The sequence below is a fragment of the Oncorhynchus nerka genome, linkage group LG10 (genome assembly GCF_034236695.1).
Source record: "Oncorhynchus nerka isolate Pitt River linkage group LG10, Oner_Uvic_2.0, whole genome shotgun sequence".
Classification (NCBI taxonomy): domain Eukaryota; kingdom Metazoa; phylum Chordata; class Actinopteri; order Salmoniformes; family Salmonidae; genus Oncorhynchus; species Oncorhynchus nerka.
The window spans coordinates 85,482,134-85,501,357 of NC_088405.1; the positions used below are offsets into that span (position 1 = coordinate 85,482,134).

The 19,224-nt window shown below is 45.8% G+C and overlaps 1 protein-coding gene across 4 annotated transcripts in view; it reads right to left on the minus strand.

Annotated features, from left to right (window-relative positions):
- The window catches only part of LOC115136189 (rap guanine nucleotide exchange factor 6-like), a 149,879-nt gene that overhangs the window by 4,731 nt on the left and 125,924 nt on the right, over nucleotides 1-19,224 (minus strand). For 3 of the 4 annotated variants that reach the window (XM_065023878.1, XM_029671731.2, XM_029671730.2), the window contains 10 exons: nucleotides 19,095-19,203; nucleotides 18,733-19,016; nucleotides 17,447-17,658; nucleotides 14,952-15,075; nucleotides 9,716-9,739; nucleotides 8,300-8,520; nucleotides 7,341-7,517; nucleotides 4,876-5,037; nucleotides 4,478-4,603; nucleotides 3,055-3,277 (listed from right to left, as the gene is read on the minus strand). In XM_065023878.1, coding sequence (XP_064879950.1) covers nucleotides 3,055-3,277; nucleotides 4,478-4,603; nucleotides 4,876-5,037; nucleotides 7,341-7,517; nucleotides 8,300-8,520; nucleotides 9,716-9,739; nucleotides 14,952-15,075; nucleotides 17,447-17,658; nucleotides 18,733-19,016; nucleotides 19,095-19,203 — 1,662 coding nt within the window. The remainder of the gene's footprint in view (nucleotides 1-3,054; nucleotides 3,278-4,477; nucleotides 4,604-4,875; nucleotides 5,038-7,340; nucleotides 7,518-8,299; nucleotides 8,521-9,715; nucleotides 9,740-14,951; nucleotides 15,076-17,446; nucleotides 17,659-18,732; nucleotides 19,017-19,094; nucleotides 19,204-19,224) is intronic. The other variant, XM_065023879.1, reaches the window with a different exon arrangement.

The window sequence follows — 19,224 nt, forward strand, 5'->3', positions numbered from 1 at the left end:
TTCAAGGTTATCCTACCAATTGGACATTAAAAACGGTCATACCTTATGTTTCACTGAGTCGCTGCTGAACGACGACATGGATAACATAGAGCTGGCTGTGTTTTCAGCAAGATAGAACAGCTGCCTCCGGTAAGACAAGGGGGTGGCGGTCTGCGTCTATTTGTAAATAACAGCTGTTGCGCGAAATCTAATAATAAGGAAGTCTCGAGGTTTTGCTTGCCTGAGGTAGAGTATCTCATGATAAGCAGTAGACCACACTGTTTACACCAAGAGAGTTTGTGTCTATATTTTTTGTAACTGTCTATTTACCACCACAAACCAATGCTGGCACTAAGACCGTACTCAACGAGCTGTATACGGCCATAAGAAAATAGGAAAATGCTCATCCAGAGGCGGCGCTCCTAGTGGCCGGGGACTTTAAAGCAAGCAAACTTAAATCCGTTTTACCTCATTTCTACCAGCATGTTAAATGTCCAACCAGAGAAGAAAAAAAACTCTAAACCACCTTTACTCCACACACAAGAGATGCGTACAAAGCTCTCCCTTGCCCTCCATTTGGAAAATCTGACCATAACTCTATCCTCCTGATTCCTGCTTACAAACTAAAGCAGGCAGTACCAGTGACTCGCTCAAAAAGGAAGTGGTCAGATGACGCAGATGCTATGCTACAGGACTGTTATGCTAGTACAGATTCTTCTGATGGCATTGAAGAGTACAACACATCAGTCACTGGCTTCCTCAATAAGTGCATCGATGAAGTCGTCCCCACAGTGACCGTACGTACATACCACAACCAGAAGCCATGGATTACAGGCAACATCGGCACTGAGCTAAAAAGGTAGAGCTGCCGCTTTCAAGGAGCGGGACTCTAACCCAGACACTTACAAGAAATCACGCTAAGCCCTCCGCCAAACCATAACACAGGCAAAGCGTCAATATAGGACTAAGACTGAATAGTACTACACCGGCTCCGACGCTCGTCGGATGTGGCAGGGCTTGCAAACTATTACAGACTACAAGGGAAGCAGAGCCGCGAGCTGCCCAGTGACACAAGCCTACCAGATGAGCAAAATAACCCCCATGCTCGCTTCGAGGCAAGCAACACTGCATGAGAGCATCAGCTGTTCCGAACGACTGTGATCACATTCTCCGTAGCAGATGTGAGCAAGACCTTTAAATAGGTCAACATTCACAAGGACGGATAGATTACCAGGACGTGTACTCAAAGCATGCGCGGACCAACTGGCAAGTGTCTTCACTGACATTTTCAACCTCTCCCTGACCGAGTCTGTCATACCTATATGTTTCAAGCAGACCACCATAGTTATATAAAAATAGTCCCTGTGCCCAAGAACACCAAGGTAACATGCCTAAATGACTAACGACAAGTAGCACTCACATCGGTAGCCATGAAGTGCTTTGAAAGGCTGGGCATGGCTCACAACACCATTATCCCAGAAATTCTAGAACCACTCCAATTTGCATACCACCCCAACAGATCCAGATGATGCAATCTCTATTGCACTCCACACTGACCTTTTTCACCTGGACAAAAGGAACACCTACGTGAGAATGCTATTAATTGACTACAGCTCAGCGTTTAACACCATAGTGCCCTCAAAGCTCATCACTAAGCTAAGGACCCTGGGACTTAACACCTCCCTCTGCAACTGGATCCTGGACTTCCTGTCATGTCACGCCCAGGTGGTAAGGGTAGGTAACAACATCTACCACGCTGATCCTCAACACAGGGGCCCCTCAGGGGTGCGTGCTCAGTCCCCTCCAGTACTCCCTGTTCACCCATGACTGCATGGCCAAGCATGAATCCTACACCATCATTAAGTTTTCCGATGACACAACAGCGGTAGGCCTGATCACTGACAACGATGAGACTGCCTATAGGGAGGTCTGAGACCTGGCAGTGTGGTGCCAGGACAACAACCTCTCCCTCAATGTGATCAAGACAAAGGAGATGATTGTGGACTACACAAAAATGGAGGACCGAGCACGCCCCATTCTCATCGACAGGGCTGTAGTGGAGCAAGTTGAGAACTTCAAGTTCCTTGGTGTCCACATCACCAACAAGCTTTCATGGTCCAAACACACCAAGACAGTCATGAAGAGGGCATGACAATGCCTCAGGAGACCGAAAAGATTTGGCATGGTTCCTCAAAAAGTTATACAGCTGCACCATCGAGAGCATCCTGACAGGTTGCATCACCGCCTGGTATTGCAACTGTTTGGCCTCAGTACACCAGTACATCACTGGAGCCAAGCTTCCTGCCATCCAGGACCTCTATACCAGGCAATGTCAGAGGAAGGCCCTAAAAATTGTCAAAGACTCCAGCCACCCCAGTCAAAGACTGTTCTCTCTGCTACCGCATGGCAAGCAGTACCGTAGCACCAAGTTTAGGTCCAAAAGGCTCCTTAACAGCTTCTACCCCCAATCAGTCTCACACTGCAGAGCACACAGTGTCTCTAGGATTTATCACTGTACCCACCATAAAGTAAAGTTGTGCTCTACTCCTTTCCTTCCATTAACCAGACAGTTTGATTCATCTAAAATGTATTTTTTTACGGAGTGTGCCGGGAGTTCAAATAAACAATATTTAATGAACAGACTGCCACCGCCACTGCAGCAGGTTCCCAGGTAATAAAGAGATTGTGACCAAGAAGTCTATAATATTTATGCCAAGGAGGCATCATCCTGGAGGGACAGTAAAGGGGGTTGTTTACTTGATGGAATTAAAAGCTGTCCACATAAAAGGAGCAGCACAGTTAATGTGGGAGTGAGTGAGTAAACATGTGATGTTGATAAACAGTGGCCTTTTATGATTTCCTGTTCACTGCTTTAACGAGCCAAGGACATAATTGGAACCCAGCTTGGAGGGGTGCGGGTCTGCTTTGAGGAGGTATACGATGTGTGTCTGGTGTAGGGATGACTAGTGTCAGTTGTTGAAGGGTGTCTGCTTTGTCTACAGTGTGTGTGTGTGTGTGTGTGTGTGTGTGTGTGTGTGTACGCGCGCGCGTGTTGTGTGTGTGTGTGTGTGTTACCTGGTGCTGGGTTGGCTGCAGTCAGAGTTGGCATGTGTGAGTTGCGTGGTGGTGCCTGGGGTCTCTGTGGTGTCCCTGGTATTGATGCATTGGCGCTCCTCTGCAGGACCAGCAGGCATGGAGTCCACTGAGCAGTTACTGACGATGCTGGAGCGAGACGAGATCTCACTGTGGCTGGAGTCGGACAGGTTGTCTGACTTCCCTGCAGGCATCAGGGCATAGCCTGAGGGAGAACGAGGAGGAGATGATCAGCCTCTACCAACCTTCACTACATCTAACCCCCTAGACTCTACTACAGACGCTCTACATACAGATCAGCAGCATGTCCAACACTAATCAGGACCGGCTTTAACAAAGTGGTTTATTTCAAAAACTGAAATCCTGTAAAAAAATATATATAAGTAGGATGAACATCTCATCTTTGTTTTAGTTTCTCCCATGCTCATCAATAACATCTGTAGAAAACTAATAAGCAACAATGGGAGCACACTTTTCACATTGCAGTTGACCTGTAGAGCCTCTTCAACACAACATGCTTAACTTACCTTATATTATCTTATTTTGTGAATGTCATAAATAACATCTAACGTTGAAGTATTTCGGTAACAAATTCTGAAAACTCAAGAACGTACTTCATATTAAATGGAGCTGCCTTTTAAAATCATTATGCATACTCTGTCACTCGTTGTGGATCAACTTGGACTGAACAATAACTAACATATATGATACAAGACATGAAAACGTTCACCAACATCTTTCAATGAACTGCTGAAACCTCATGACAAAACTTTCTGTTCACATAAAATACGTATTCGGTTCACTTCACACAGAATGGACTTCCTCAGTCTAGCAGATTGCCTCTGTCCTCTAAGCCAACTTTAGTGTTCATTATTTTACAGAGGGACTACTGTGCTACTTCCTCAGTCTGTCTTTCAGGTAGTCTTTCTCCTCTTATGTCGGTCTCTGCAGAGCCATACAAAGGCCCTGCTGGGGCTGGCTGACCTCCTTGCTTGCCCTTTGACCTGCTCAGCCTGTCTCTGCCCCGGACCCTCCACTGGTGTCCTAGCCACTAACACTGCAGCCAGCCTTTCCCTAGACTGACTCCTCCCCCTCAGCATCCTGAACGGGGACAGCTCCCTCAGCCTCTTCCTCAGGGGGGACTCTGGTAGTCTGGGCCTGGGGGGGGTTAGAGGCTCTGGCCCTGTCGAGGTCTCCTCCTGGGGAGTGCGGGTCCCTGGCCTGGTGGCCTTTGCGGCCCCTGCTTCTGGGTCTCCATTGGGCCCAGAGAAGCTCATCATCACTGGCCCTGCCTGCTCTGTCTCCACCTCCAACAGCACCTCCATCTCTCTGTCCCTGCCTTCCTCCCCGTCTCTGATGTGCTGCCTGGTCATCTGCAGGAACCTCTTGTGGAGGAGAGCCCCACCTATGCCGTAGCTGCGGCTGCCTGCCGTGCCTGCCTTGGTGCTGGCCTCGCTGGTCAGAGAGGATGACGAGCCAGACCGGTTCATCTGGCTGTTGGTGTTATGCTGGGGGTTGGCCACGCCTCCCACTGTAGACAAACACAGGAGAGAGACGGGGAGAATGATTGAGTATGGATAGGTGAGATGAGGGAATAAGACTACAGCAAGATGTGTATGTACTGTGGGTGAGGGATGCTGGGTTTAGGTGCTGATATATAGAGGGTACTGACGGTGAGGTACAGACCTTTGATGAAGAATGGGTATGCTTGGTTCTGAGTTATGGGTATGAGTTGTGAGATGGATGAATGGATTGTAGAAGATGCTGTAGTGAGAGGTAATGTGAGGTAGCCAGGGTGTAGACCTTTGCGAGGGGAGCCCTGTGGCGATACAGTGGGGCTGGAATGCAGGGAGGAAACGGTGGACACAGTGTCTTCAGCAGGCCTCATCCCAAAACAGGAACCGTCCTCTGATTGGCTGTGCTGGGAGCTGGAAGGCTTCTTTATCACCTGAGGAGAGCTGGAGTCTGGGAGGGGGAGAGAGAGCGAGAGATACAAACTGTTATAGTCTGAGTGGGAGAGAGAGAGACACACATTGTTATAGTCTGTGAGGGGGAGAGAGAGAGATACAAACTGTTACAGTCTGTGAGGGGGAGAGAGATACAGTGCATTCAGAAAGTATTCAGACCCCTTGACTTTTTCCAGTTACGTTATAGCCTTATTCTAAAATGGATTAAATTGTATTTTTTCCTCAATCTACACACCCCCCATAATGACAAAGCAAAAACAGGTTTAAAAGAAACAGAAATACGATTTAAATAACTATTCAGACCCTTTACTCAAAACTTTGCTGAAACACCTTTGGGAGTGATTACAGCCTAGAGTCTTCTTGGGTATGAAGCTACACAATTTATTTGGGAAGTTGCCCATTCTTCTATGCAGACCCACTCTGTCAGGTTGGATGGGGAGCGTCGCTGCACAACTATTTTCAGCTTTCTCCAGAGATGTTCTATCGGGTTCAAGTCCGGGCTCCGGCTGGGCCACTCAGGGACATTCAGAGACTTTTCTCGAAGCCACTTTTGCGTTGTCTTGGCTGTGTGCTTAGGGTCGTTGTCCTGTTGGAAGGTGAACCTCCACTCCAGTCTGAAGTCCTGAGCACTCTGGAGCAGGTTTTGTCAAGGATCTCTCTGTACTTTGCTCCGTTCATATTTACCCTCAATCCGGACTAGTCTCCCAGTCCCTGCTGCTAAAACAAATCCCCACAGCCTGATGCCAGGTTTCTTCCAGACGTGATGCTTGGCATTTAGGCTAAAGAGTTTAATCTAGGTTTCATCAGACCAGAGAATCTTGTTTCTCATGGTCTGAGAGTCCTTTAGGTACCTTTTTGCAAACTCCAATGAAGTCCTGAATACCTGACTGTCCTCCCTCCCTGTTTAATGTCTCCACTGAAGTCCTGAATACCTGACTGTCCTCCCTCCCTGTTTAATGTCTCCACTGAAGTCCTGAATACCTGACTGTCCTCCCTCCCTGTTTAATGTCTCCACTGAAGTCCTGAATACCTGACTCTGTCCTCCCTCCCTGTTTAATGTCTCCACTGAAGTCCTGAATAACTGACTGTCCTCCCTCCCTGTTTAATGTCTCCACTGAAGTCCTGAATAACTGACTGTCCTCCCTCCCTGTTTAATGTCTCCACTGAAGTCCTGAATAACTGACCGTCCTCCCTCCCTGTTTAATGTCTCCACTGAAGTCCTGAATAACTGACCGTCCTCCCTCCCTGTTTAATGTCTCCACTGAAGTCCTGAATACCTGACCGTCCTCCCTCCCTGTTTAATGTCTCCACTGAAGTCCTGAATACCTGACTGTCCTCCCTCCCTGTTTAATGTCTCCACTGAAGTCCTGAATACCTGACTGTCCTCCCTCCCTGTTTAATGTCTCCACTGAAGTCCTGAATACCTGACTGTCCTCCCTCCCTGTTTAATGTCTCCACTGAAGTCCTGAATAACTGACCGTCCTTTTACTGAGGAGTGGCTTCCGACCTGCCACTCTACCATAAAGGCTTGATTGGTGGAGTGCTGCAGAGATGGGAGAACCTTCCAGAAGGCCAACCATCTCCACAGAGGAGCTCTGTCAGAGTGACCATCGGGTTCTTGGTCACCTCCCTGACCAAGGCCCTTCTCCCCGATTGCTCAGTTTGGCAGGGCGGCCAGCTCTAGGAAGAGTCTCGATGGTTCCAAACTTCTTCCATTTAAGAATGATGGAGGCCACTGTGTTCTTTGGGACCTTCAATGCTGCAGAAATGTTTTGTTACCTTTCCCCAGATCGGTCTCTCGACACAATCTTGTCTCTGACAATTCCTTCGACTTCATGGCTTGGATTTTTTCTCTGACATTGCACTGTCAACTGTGGGACCTTATATAGACGTGTGTGCCTTTCCAAATCATGTCCAATCAATTGAATAAAAACAAACATGAGCTGGCGCACACCCAGAATAATAGTTTGTGTGGAGGTACTGACTAACGACGAATAAACTATAAACTATCAAAATAAAATAAGTCACACACTCCAGGTGTAATCTCCCAGCAATTGAATGGGTATTTACCAACGTTTCGGCATCACAGTGCCTTTACTCACTATAAAATCACTAATATGCAACATGTTTAACATTGAATAACAGATACTGTAGTCAAACTCAGTTGTCTTTGAATTGTATAGCATATCTTCTAATGCTATTTCTATCCAGAGGATCTTCCAACCGGGACTTCTGGAAATCTTGTGAAAGTTAATGGGTAATTTCCAACCCTAGAAGATAGTAACAGTTCCAGTGACTCACTGTGTGCGTTGTGAATGTCCTTGGAGGTGCTCTTCTTCCGTAGGGGGTACAGGGGTACCTGGACCTGGAGCACCTGAGACACGCGGTTCTGGGTCTTCCCCCCGTGCAGCGGCGAGCGCAGCGACACGGGAGACATTTCCGACTTGTTGGACCGTCGCTCACTCAAGTTCTTGGACACTGTAGTCATCGAAACAGGACAGAATTCATTTGGCCCCAGGCACTGCAAGATTATTATGTTCGCATGCAGAAAGTCAGTAATCACAGAAACATCAGCACTATGAATGACCAGTTACTCCTGAGGGTTGGTGTGTAAACATAGTAAACACAAAGACGAAAAAGAGGAAGCGACAACAAGGTGGTCACAGAGAGGAAATGGAAATGTCTGACAAATTTATAGTAAGATTAATGAAATGGGTGTATTTGTACAGCCTCTTGCTAAATGTATCTTTTTTAATTTGTGTGATTATGAGTAATATTATTACAGCACTTTTTTCATTTTTAAACAAGGAGTAACTCCTCACAGTAGGGCAATGCAGAATGTGAAACATATACTGCCCACTAGGTGGCAGTGGAAGGCAAGATAAAGACACTCAAGTGAACAAAACTTAAGTCCAAGTGAATTGAGGAAATGTTGTCCCATTTGTCAGGGTGAAATTTGTCCCATTTGTTCCATGTTGTCAGGCGTTGTAATACTTGGTGTGATTATAAGTATTATACCAGGGTTGGCGTCAATTCAAATTGAAGTCAGTCAATTCAGGAAGTAAACTGACGTTCCAATTCAACAATTAACTCTCAATTAAGCTTTTTTAAAGATATTATATTTATTTTCAAAATGTCATTTTTTATTTTAAATTCAAATAACTTCCTGAATTTAGTCAGTTCAATTTAAATAGACCCTGTGTTATACTTTGTTGCATTTGGCCACCACAATGGTAGTTAGGGTGTTGACTCAGACTCACAGGTGCTGTAGGTAGGCTCACACTGTAGAGATATGGTCTGGTGTTTCTCCTCATCCGTCTCCACCACCAGGTTGGACAGGTACTGCTTGACCTTACGGGCCATCTGAGCGTCCTCGTACAGCTTCTTAGCGTTGAGCAGCGAGCTGCGACGCACACGCTTCTTATGGGCCCCGCCCTGTACGTCTAACATGTTGGAGTTGGTGCTGCCCTGACTCAGAGACCTGGATGGAGGAGAGAAGAAGTGGATGGACTGAGGAATGGAGCAAGGGAGAGAAGTATGGGGAAACATTAAACAGGGAGGGATGACGGTCAGGTATTCAGGACTTCAGTGGAGACATTAAACAGGGAGGGAGGACGGTCAGGTATTCAGGACTTCAGTGGAGACATTAAACAGGGAGGGAGGACAGTCAGGTATTCAGGACTTCAGTGGAGACATTAAACAGGGAGGGAGGACAGTCAGGTATTCAGGACTTCAGTGGAGACATTAAACAGGGAGGGAGGACGGTCAGTTATTCAGGACTTCAGTGGAGACATTAAACAGGGAGGGAGGACGGTCAGCTATTCAGGACTTCAGTGGAGACATTAAACAGGGAGGGAGGACAGTCAGGTATTCAGGACTTCAGTTGAGACATTAAACAGGGAGGGAGGACAGTCAGTTATTCAGGACTTCAGTGGAGACATTAAACAGGGAGGGAGGACAGTCAGGTATTCAGGACTTCAGTGGAGACATTAAACAGGGAGGGAGGACAGTCAGGTATTCAGGACTTCAGTGGAGACATTAAACAGGGAGGGAGGACAGTCAGGTATTCAGGACTTCAGTGGAGACATTAAACAGGGAGGGAGGACAGTCAGGTATTCAGGACTTCAGTGGAGACATTAAACAGGGAGGGAGGACAGTCAGGTATTCAGGACTTCAGTGGAGACATTAAACAGGGAGGGAGACACCAAACAGACATGCTCTACAGGTTATGGTCATGCAGTCTCTCAAAACTATTACCTTCCTGCCAAACTGTCACTGTAACACACGCTCAGGACATTCAGAGAGCACTTTGAGGGGAAGGTCACTTAACATGATTCTGAATACAGCGCATTGGAGCATAGCAGGTTCTAACACAACCATGCAACAAGGATGCCTCTCGCTGATGCTGAAACAAATGTCTAAATGAAACATACCATTCTGTTTGACAGTCAAAAATGGTTAGAACATTCAATTCATCTGGGTAAAATGGCAGGATGCACACACAATGCAAAACAGACTTGTCTGATCCAATGGTGATCTTTTGGACAGGATGGATTTGCGAATGAAAGAGTTAGGGACCGATCGACACATGAAAGGGGCATGCGGTTTGGGAGGGCGCTGGCAACTGGGGGGCATGCATGGTGACTGGGTTGCAGGACTATTACCAGGGGACTTACCCTAAACTCTTCCACCTCTTCTTCCTGCAAGCAAGACCCAATGACATTGAAACAGTACAGTCAAGGAAGGGCAGAGGCACCGCCACCACTGAAGGAGGTGACCGAGGATGGGGGGACAGGCACACACCGAGACATGTAACGAGTGGAGGACAGAGGAGCCTCTTAAAGAAGAAGTTACAGGTCTGTGAGAGCCAGAAATCTTGCTTGTTTGTAGGTGACCAAATACTTATTTTCCACCATAATTTGCAAATAAATTCATTAAAAATCATACAATGTGATTTTCTGGATTTTTGTTTCTAATTTTGTCTGTCATAGTTGAAGTGTACCTATGATGAAAATTACAGGCCTCTCATCTTTTTAAGTGGGAAAACTTGCACAATTGGTGGCTGACTAAATACTCCCCCCCACACTGTATAGGGGGTACCGGTACCGAGTCAATGTGCAGGGGTCAGGTTAGTCGAGGTCATTTGTACATGCAGGTAGGGGTAAAGTGAGGCAGCAGTGAGAACAGTCTATGACATGGGTGACTGGAATCTTTGACAATTTTTGGGGCTGTCCTCTGACACCGCCTAGTATATACAGTTGAAGTCAGAAGTTTACATACACCTTAGCCAAATACATTTAAACAGTTTTTCACAATTCCTGACATTTAATCCTCGTAAAAAATCAGTTTTAGGTCTGTTAAGATCACCACTTTATTTTAAGAATGTGAAATGTCAGAATAACAGTTGAAAGAATGATTTATTTCAGCTTTTTTTCCTTTCATCACATTCCCAGTGGGTCAGAAGTTTACGTACACTCAATTAGTATTTGGTAGCATTGCCTATAAATTGTTTAACTTGGGTTAAACTATGTAGGTAGCCTTCCACAAGCTTCCCACAATAAGTTGGGTGAATTTTGGCCCATTCTTCCTGACAGAGCTGGTGTAACTGAGTCAGGTTTGTAGGCCTCCTTGCTCGCACAAGCTTTTTCAGTTCTGCCCACAAATTTTCTATAGGATTGAGGTCAGTGCTTTGATGGCCACACCAATATCTTGACTTTGTTGTCCTTAAGCCATTTTGCCACAACTTTGGAAGTATGCTTGGGGTAATTTTCCATTTGGAAGACCCATTTGCGACCAAGCTTTAACTGACTGATGTCCTGAGATGTTGCTTCAATATATCCACAAAATTGTCTTCCCTCATGATGCCATCTATTTTGTGAAGTGCACCAGTCCCTCCTTCAGCAAAGCACCCCCAAAACATGATGCTGCCACCCCAGTGCTTCATGGTTGGGATGGTGTTCTTTGGCTTGCAAGCCTCCTTTTTCCTCCAAACATAACAATGTTAATTATGGCCAAACAGTTCTATTTTTGTTTCATCAGACCAGAGGACATTTCTCCAAAAAGTACAATCGTTGTCCTCATGTCCAGCCGTAGTCTGGCTTTTTTTTAATGGCGGTTTTGGAGCAGTGGCTTCTTCCTTGCTGAGCGGCCTTTCAGGTTATGCCGATATAGGACTCGTTTTACTGTGGATATAGACACTTTGTACTTGTTTCCTCCAGCATCTTCACAAGGTCCTTTACGGTTGTTCTGGGATTGATTTGCACTTTTCGCACCAAAGTACATTAATCTCCAGGAGACAGAACATGTCTCCTTCCTGAGCAGTATGATGGCTGCGTGGTCCCATGGTGTTAATTCTTGCATACTATTGTTTGTACAGATGAACATGGTACTTTCAGGCATTTGGAAATTTCTCCCAAGGATGAACCAGACTTGTGGAGGTCTTGGCTGATATGTCTTGATTTTCCCATGATGTCAAGCAAAGAGGCACTGAGTTTGAAGGTAGGCTTTGAAATATATCCACAGTTACACCTCCAATTGACTCAAATGATGTCAATTAATATAACAGAAGCTTCTAAGGCCCTGACATCATTTTCTGGAATTGTCCAAGCTGTTTAAAGGCACAGTCAACTTTGTGTATGTAAACTTCTGACCCATTGGAATTGTGATACAGTGAATTATAAAAGTGAAATAATCAGTATGTAAACAATTGTTGGAAAAATTTGTAGATGTCCTAACCGACCTGCCATTTTGTTGTTGTTTGTAAACAAGACATTTGTGGAGTGGTTGAAAAACCAGTTTAATTGTCTTCAACCTAAGGTATGTAAACTTCCGACTTCAACTGTAGGTCCTGGATGGCAGGAAGCTTGGCCCCAGTGATGTACTGGGCCGTACACACTACCCTCTGTAGCGCCTTACAGTCAGATGCCGAGAAGTTGCTATACCAGGCAGTGATGCAACCTGTCAGGATACTCTCGATGGTGCAGCTGTTGAACTTTTTGAGGATCTGGGGACCCATGCAAAATCTTTTCAGTCTCCCGAGGGGGAAAAGGTTTTGTCGTGCCCTCTTCACAACTGTCTTGGTGTGTTTGGACCATGCTAGTTCGTTGGAGATATGGACACCAAGGAACTTGAAACTCTCAACCTGCTCCACTACAGCCCCGTCGATGTTAATGGGGGCCTGTTCAGCCCACCTTCTCCTGTAGTCCACGATCAGCTCCTTTGTCTTGCTCACATTAAGGGAGAGGTTGTTGTCCTGGCACCACACTGCCAGGTCTCTGACCTCCTCCCTATAGGCGGGTCTCATCGTTGTTGGTAAAACAGGACTACCACCGTTTTGTCGTCAGAAAACTTAATTATGGTGTTGGAGTTGTGCATGGCCATGCAGTCATGGGTGAACAGGGAGTACAGGAGAACACTAAGCACGCACCCCTGATGGGCCCCAGTGTTGAGGATCAAGCATGGCAGACATGTTGCCTACCCTTACCACCTGGGGGCGGCCTGTCAGGAAGTCCAGGATCCAGTAGCAGAGGGAAATGTTTTGTCCCTGGGTCCTTAGCATTGTGATGAGTTCTGTGAGCACTACTGTGTTGAACGCTGTGCTGTAGTCAATGAACAGCATTCTCACACAGATGTTCCTTTTGTCCAGGTGGGAAAGGGTAGTGTGGAGTGTGATAGAGTTTGCTTCATTTGTAGATCTGTTGTGACGGTATGTGAATTGAAGTGGGTATAGAGTATCTGGGATAATGCTGCTGTAAGCCCTGACCAGCCTTTCAAAGCACTTCATGGCTAGCGACCGGAGTGCTACGAGGAGGTCATTATTTAGGCAGGTTACCTTTGCTTCCTTGGGCACAGGGACTATGATGGTCTGCTTGAAACATGTTGATATTACAGACTTGGTCAGGGAGAGGTTGAAAATGTCAGTGAAGACACTTGCCAGTTGGTCCGCACATGCTTTGAGTACACGTCCTGGTAATCTGTCTGGCTCCGCCGCTTTGTGAATGTTGACCTGTTTAAAGTTCTTGCTCACATTGGCTACCGAGAGCGTTATCACACAGTTGTCCGGAACAGCTGGTGCTCTCATGCATGCTTCAGTGTTGCTTCCCTTGAAGCGATTATAAAAAGGCATTTAGCTCATCTGGTGGGCTACGTCACTGGGCAGCTCGTGGTTGGGTTTCCCTTTGTAGTCCGTAATAGTTTTCAAGCCCTGCCACATCCGACGAGTGTCAGAGCTGGTGTAGTAGGATTCAATCTTAATCCTGTATTGACGCTTTGTCTGTTTGATGGTTCGTCTGAGGGCGTAGCGGGATTTCTTTTAAGCGTCCGGATTAGTGTCCTTCTCCTTGAAAGCGGCAGCTCTAGCCTTTAGCTCGATGCGGATGTTGCCTGTAATCCATGGCTTCTGGTCGGGATATGTTTGTATGGTGACTGTGGGGACGACATCGTCGATGCACTTATTGCACTTATGAAGTCGATGACTGAGGTGGTATACTCCTCATTGCCATTGGATGAAAACTGGAACATATTCCAGTCTGTGCTAGCAAAACAGTCCTGTAGCTTAGCATCCGCGTCATCTGACCCCTTCCGTATTGAGCGAGTCACTAGTCACTTTAGTTTTTGCTTGTAAGCAGGAATGAGGAGGATCTAATTATAGTCAGATTTGCCAAATGGAGGGCGAGGGAGAGCTTTGTATGAGTCTCTGTGTGTGCCTGCATTAAAGTCCCCGGCCACTAGGAGTGCCGCTTCTGGATGAGCATTTTCTTGTTTACTTATGGACTTATACAGCTGGTTGAGTACGGTCTTAGTGCCAGCATCGGTGTGGTGGGGGTAAATAGATGGCAACGTATAATATAGATGAGAACTCTCTTGGTAGATAGTGTGGTCTACAGCTTATCATAAGGTACTCTACGTCAGGTGAGCAATACCTCGAGACTTATTTAATATTAGACATCGCACACCAGCTGACAAATACACACCCCCACCCCTCGTCTTACCAGGCGTAGCTTCTCTGTCCTGCAGATGAATGGAAAATCCATTCATTGAAACATAAGATACAGTTATTAATGTCCCGTTGGTAGAATAGTCTTGATCGTATACCATCCATTTGTTTTCCAATGATTGCACGATGGCCAATAGAATGGATGGCAGTGGAGGTTTACTCACTCGTCTATGAATTCTCAGAAGGCAGCCCGACCTCCGCCCCCCTTTTCTCTGTCTTTTCTTCACGCAAATGATGGGGATATGGGCCCGTTTCAGAGTAAGCAGTATATCATTCGCGTCGGACTCGTTAATAAAAAAATCTTTGTCCAGTTTGAGGTGAGTAATCGCTGTTCTGATGTCCAGAAGTTATTTTTGGTCATAGCAGGACGGTAGCAGCAACACTATGTGCAAAATACATTCAAAAATAAGTTACAAACAAAGCAAAAAAACTAACAAAATAGCACAGTTGGTAAGGAGCCCGTAAAACGGTGGCCATCCCCTCCGGCGCTACTCTAGATTGTGGAGGGAGTCTGAAGGGAGCAGTGTTGCTGCTTGGTGTGGACGAAGTCTGAACAGGGCAGGCATGCACCGTCTGTGACAGGCTGGACTTTAGGACACCATATGGGGGCAGAGAGAGAATAGGCAGATGTCACCTCAAACCACTGATGATCAGATATTATGCCATCCCCCTAATGGGTAAAGGTATAGTGCGATAGTTTGGCAATTAAGCCCGTTATCTACTTACCATGAACTCTTGCTCTATGCCTTCAAGGTTCGGATTGGGGGAGGGTCTATATTCATAAAGTGTCTCAGAGTAGGAGTGCTGGTCTAGGATCAGGTCACCAGAGTCCATGTAATCTATATCAATAGGATTTAAAAGGCAAAACAGAACCTAAGTCTGTGGTTAAGTATAGGGCCAAGGGAGAGAGTACCCACCTCTGTCTAAACATGAGAGCTGGGTCCATGTTGGAGGAGGTCATACGGACCACATGACGGATCTCCTTAGCAATCATCCTTAGCTTTTCAAAATTCACCAGGCCGTCTACGTGAGAGTCATTACCTGTGGGGGAAACAATCAGTCAGCTTTTCTTTAACCTCATTAAAGGGGCAATCAAGGATTTTTTTGTTTTAAAACAACATCGTTCACCCCCACCACTTGATTTGGTAAATCTGGGGGATAGACCCACTCAACAGGTCAACTCTCAAACAATGATTTCTTCAACCTGTTTAATTGGGCTGGATTTAAGGAGGCGTGCGCTGGCCTACAAGGGAGTGTGTCACTTACTGTGGAGCTGTTGATGTGTTCACACAGCTTTTCACTTTAGATGGGAGCAACTGATTTACTTCTCACACCATTATCCAGAGACTACACCCCTGCTAGTACCATGTGATCACAATGGGTTCTCCTGCTAGTACCATGTGATCACAATGGGTTCTCCTGCTAGTACCATGTGATCACAATGGGTTCTCCTGCTAGTACCATGTGATTACAATGGGTTCCCCTGTGCTAGTAACATGTGATTACAATGGTTTCCCCCGTGCTAGTACCATGTGATTACAATGGGTTCCCCTGTGCAAGTACTTATTTTATTTTTATTTAACCTTTATTTAACTAGGCAAGTCAGTTTAGAACAAATTCTTATTTTCAATGACAGCCTAGGAACAGTGGGTTAACTGCCTGTTCAGGGGAAGAATGACAGATTTGTACCTTGTCAGCTCGGGGATTTGAACTTGCAACCTTCCAGTTCCTAGTCCAACGCTCTAACCACTAGGCTACCCTGCCGCCCCATGTGATTACAATGGGTTCCCCTGTGCAAGTACCATGTGATTACAATGGGTTCCCCTGTGCTAGTACCATGTGATTACAATGGGTTCCCCTGTGCTAGTACCATGTGATTACAATGGGTTCCCCTGTGCTAGTACCATGTGATTACAATGGGTTCCCCTGTGCTAGTACCATGTGATTACAATGGGTTCCCCTGTGCTAGTACCATGTGATTACAATGGGTTCCCCCCTGCTAGTACCATGTGATTACAATGGGTTTCCCTGTGCAAGTACCATGTGATTACAATGATCAGTTTCCTGTTTTAGTACTATCAAGAAACCTCCGTGTCTGTTCTAACTTGTTCTTATTATGGGATGGCAGAAAGGGAAACAGAAGGAGGAGATAGGAGAAGTAAAACCTCTTGAGTAAGCTTGAGAGTGACCACTGTTTCAGTTGAGCTTGGGGAAGTGGAAAAGCCAGGCCCATATGGAATCCGAGCAGAAACAACTTGTCAATGAACCCCTACATGGTATGAAAGCATTTTTCCCTCATAGCCCCTGACATCCTGTACACGAATAAATACAAATATGCAGATTTTGTTATAAGCTTCTAAATTGGAACGTTGTGGCTGTACAGTAACATGCTACACATGACAGAGGTCTGGCTCTGTGCTTCACAGCGTTGGATGGGTTTTGACTAACAGCCGTTATAAACTTCAGCACAGAGTAACGACAAGATGCCGCCCCATCCCTGCCGCTAAATTGGGTTACTTTTGCACATTTGTTGTCTGAGATGGAAATACTGTAAACTGGGGAAGAGTCGATGTGTTCTGAAAGATGAGACGTTGAGGATTGTAATAAATACCTCTGATGTCATACAGGAAAACCACACACCCAAGTCCAAATGTGCACTTCACATTCCCATAGTTGACAACACATGTCATTTCCAGTATCAAAAGCACCATACAGTTGAGTCATAAAGGTGCAGTGACATTAGGAACTGTGTGTAGCCACTTGGAAACAGCAGCTAGACTTCTCACTCAAACTCTTGTCATCCTTCTTATCTTCACATACTACATTCTGATGTTACTGAATGTTTCCAGAGTATTTTCAGGTTTCGTTATTGACAAATGCTGTGAAAAGTACAGTAAACGTTAAATTCACATGAAATCAACAGTGTAATTTGGATTCAGTCGTGTATCAGTTGTGTCCTCACCTTTGGTCTGACAACATTCTCTCCAGTGTTCTCAATAGCGATGGTCATGACTATGCTTTTTAAAGTTCTTCTGTTAGAAATATTACAATTTGGTCCTATCCATATAGAGGTGAGGGGTTAAACAGTAAGTCTGGAATGCTAATGCTAGTGGCTAATGGACATAAGAAGAGTTGATTGTCTGATGAGTGCCTGAGTTAGGCATGATGTACGTTAATTAGTCTAGTACAGCACAACGAGCATACTGGTCTAACATCATAGAAAACACAAATTCAACATGACGTTTGTCAAAACAAGGACCATAATAATCATTGTTACAGTGCTCTCTTGCTAAATAGATGTTATAGTAACCAGATAAAGCTGTATAAATAAAGTTTTAATCAATTAATCAGATATGTTTACAATGGACAAGAGGAAGACATTTTAGGCGGGCACTGAGTAAGGCCTCCATACCTTCATGTAGGAAGGTGAGGTCCTTCTTGACGACAGGGAACAGGGGGATGATGGGAGGCTGCATGCTCTGGCTGCTCAGGACATTGCGGTACTTGGCCATGTTCCTGGATGGGTCAAAGATGTCCTGCAGGTCCTGGAACAGCTTATCATACTTACTGGGCAGCTTCTCCCACGACGACCTGAGACGAGCTATTGGAGCCAGATTCAGACCACTGTAGGGGAGGAGACGAGGGTCAGAGTTCAGATTATTATGAAAAAAACAAAACAAAAAAAACACACACTCTTGAACCTTTGAAACTAGATAGAAAGTGTGTTGATAATGGACCTATAAGTTCTCAATTAACTGCCGTTTTTCTGGCCCGCAAATTGCTTTGGACAAACAAACCGGTCGTTAAGAAAATCTGTGCTGCCCTCTGCTGAATTTTGAAATCACGAAGTGGCCCTGGAGACTAAACTATTGCCCCCCCCAAATCCCTCGGGCTAGCCGGACAAATGACCACTCCACTGTCCAGCCCAGCACCCAGACACAACATGCACACTGTACAGAGACACATTTCATGGAATACAGAAGTGAAAGCTGAAAGCATTGTGCACCACTTTGGGGAATGTACATTATCATAATTAAGGAGTCTTTTTGGTTGAGTGTACACACATTCACTCACAACAAAACATGCAATCCAAAAAACACAATTCTTCAATGTTTGTTTTCTCATTTTCTCTATGTAGCCTTGTGGCTGTGTGCCCTCAGAGCAGCTTCATTTAGATATGCCAATTATGACTTGCGTTTCCTCCTTCTCCCCCCTCCCCCTCCCCTGGCAGCGCTGCTCTAGAAGTGGAATCTCCAGGCAGTCAGCCAGCCAGGGAAATGACTGATCTACAGTGGGATTGAGAACGACTCATTACACATTGGAGGACAGACAGTAGGGAACACACACACAGCTCCCTGAGGATTGATGGCACAACAGGGCAACAGAAGCTCAATATAGCAATACAAAGCCAAACCATAGAAGGCTGAGCTAACAAAATAACAAACCATAAATGTGATAACTGTACATTTTGACAAGCAATAAGTAGAAAGAATAGATGTTTTGATTGTGGGCACACTGATAGAATGAACTGCATGAATGGAACCAGATTGAGACAAGAACAGGGAGTATGGGACAGGTCTCCTGGGTTCTAGCCAGGCAAACCATACAGTGGTCTGAATGTTGGTAGGCCGTCACTGTAATTAAGAATTTGTTCTCAACATCTGCTGGTCGCAACAATGGAAGCCAGGATAAACCCACCTGATGATGGCGAACATGGAGTTGAAGTTCTTGCACTCTCTACAGTGCAGGGCGATCTTAATGAAGTGTTTGATGGTCTTCGTCCTCTTCATGGTGTTGGGCTCTCTCAGGATCTCCGTGGCGACCCAGAAGGTCTCCTGGTTGATGACTTCCTCAAACTGCTTGAGGTGTGTCTGCTGAAGCCCCCCCGAGGAGTCCAGCAGCTTGAAGAGGTCGTCTACATACTGAGTGGACTCAATGTTACGGAACAGCTCAAAGTCCCTCATGGAGAGCTGGGCGGCCACCTGAACAACAACAACTTTATTAACACATACAGAGAGGAATGGTTGTAGTTCTGTACACAAGCTCTAATAAACACACACCTCCACGGTGCTGAGCTGGAGCAGGGTGATGTGACTCTCCTTCAGCAGCTCCTGGGCGTCATCGTCTGAACACAACGTCTCTGTCTCCATGTTGTTCTTCAGGTAGTACCTGGGGACGGGGAGACCAGAT